This window comes from Orycteropus afer, unplaced genomic scaffold, assembly GCF_000298275.1.
Source record: "Orycteropus afer afer isolate SDZICR_OR568_19922 unplaced genomic scaffold, OryAfe1.0 scaffold00271, whole genome shotgun sequence".
Classification (NCBI taxonomy): Eukaryota; Metazoa; Chordata; class Mammalia; order Tubulidentata; family Orycteropodidae; genus Orycteropus; species Orycteropus afer.
The window spans coordinates 4,953,093-4,954,217 of record NW_006921858.1 but is presented as its reverse complement, the minus strand read 5'-3'; the positions used below and the strand labels follow the sequence as shown (position 1 = coordinate 4,954,217).

Genomic DNA, 1,125 nt, shown 5'->3' with positions numbered 1-1,125 from the left:
AGTCAGCCATCTTTGTCCTTCTTTTAATATGTACCCCAAATAGCTCACCTTGGGCTGGCAAAGTTGAGCCTTTTTGGCTGAGGCTCGGTACCCCATATCTCCTAGTGTTTGGAGCAGGTCTCTGGTTCCTTGGAGGCAGGTCTTGTAGTCTGCTGCAGCAACTAGGAGATCATCTACATATTGTAACAGCGTGAGACTGGGGTGGTCAGATCGGAACTTACCCAGGTCTTCGTGTAGTGCTTCATCGAAAATTGTGGACAAAATTTTGAGCCCCTGAGGTAAACTCGTCCAGGTCAGTTGTCCGCTAATGCCTTCTGTCGGGTCAGTCCATTCAAAGGCAAACAGGTCCTGGCTCTTTGGAGCCAGTGGTAGACTGAAAAAAGCATCTTTAAGGTCTAGGACTGAGTACCACTGGTGATCTGGGAGTAAAAAACTAAGGAGGGTGTATGGGTTAGGGACAGTAGGGTGAATATCCATGACTCATTTATTGACTTCTCGGAGGTCTTGTACTGGTGAGTAGTCGTTAGAATGAGGTTTTCGAACAGGAAGTAGGGGGGTGTCCCAGGCGGACTGACAGGGTCGGAGTATTCCTAATTTTAATAGGCGCCAGATATGAGGGGTTATGTCCTCCCGGGTTTCTTGTGACATAGGGTACTGGGGGACTCTGACCAGGTCTGCTCCAGGTTTAATTTCTACATAAACTGGTGGTCTATGTTTAGCTAACCCTACACCTCCAGTCTCAGCCCACGCCTTAGGAAAGGCTAATAACCACTGTTCTATATTCTCGGATGGAGAAGGAGGGGGTTGTTGGTGGAGCCTATATTCATCTTCCAGGTTTACAGTTAACACGTGAATAGGCTGGCCCTTACTGTCCATAACAGTTGCCCCTCCATTTTGAAAGTGGATTTGTGCTCCTATTTTGGTTAGTATATCTCTCTCGAGAAGTGGCTAAGGGCATTCTGGAATTACCATGAACAAGTGGGATACCTGTCCCACGCCGAGATCTACTGTTCTTCAGGTAGTCCATGAATATTGATTTGTTCCTGTGGCTCCTTGAACCCAGGAGGTCTTATTAGACAGTTTCCCTTGAGGTTTAAGTAAGACTGAATGTTGTGCCCCAGTGTC

At 47.3% G+C, this 1,125-nt stretch overlaps 1 protein-coding gene across 1 annotated transcript in view; it reads right to left on the bottom strand.

The window, feature by feature from the left end:
• The window catches only part of LOC103205136, a gene marked incomplete at its 5' end in the record, with an annotated part of 3,500 nt that extends 2,390 nt beyond the window's left edge, over positions 1-1,110 (bottom strand). The window contains 1 exon segment of the mRNA XM_007950403.1: positions 49-1,110. Within this exon segment, the coding sequence (XP_007948594.1) occupies positions 49-1,110 (1,062 nt within the window).
• Between the last annotated feature and the right edge of the window lie 15 nt (positions 1,111-1,125).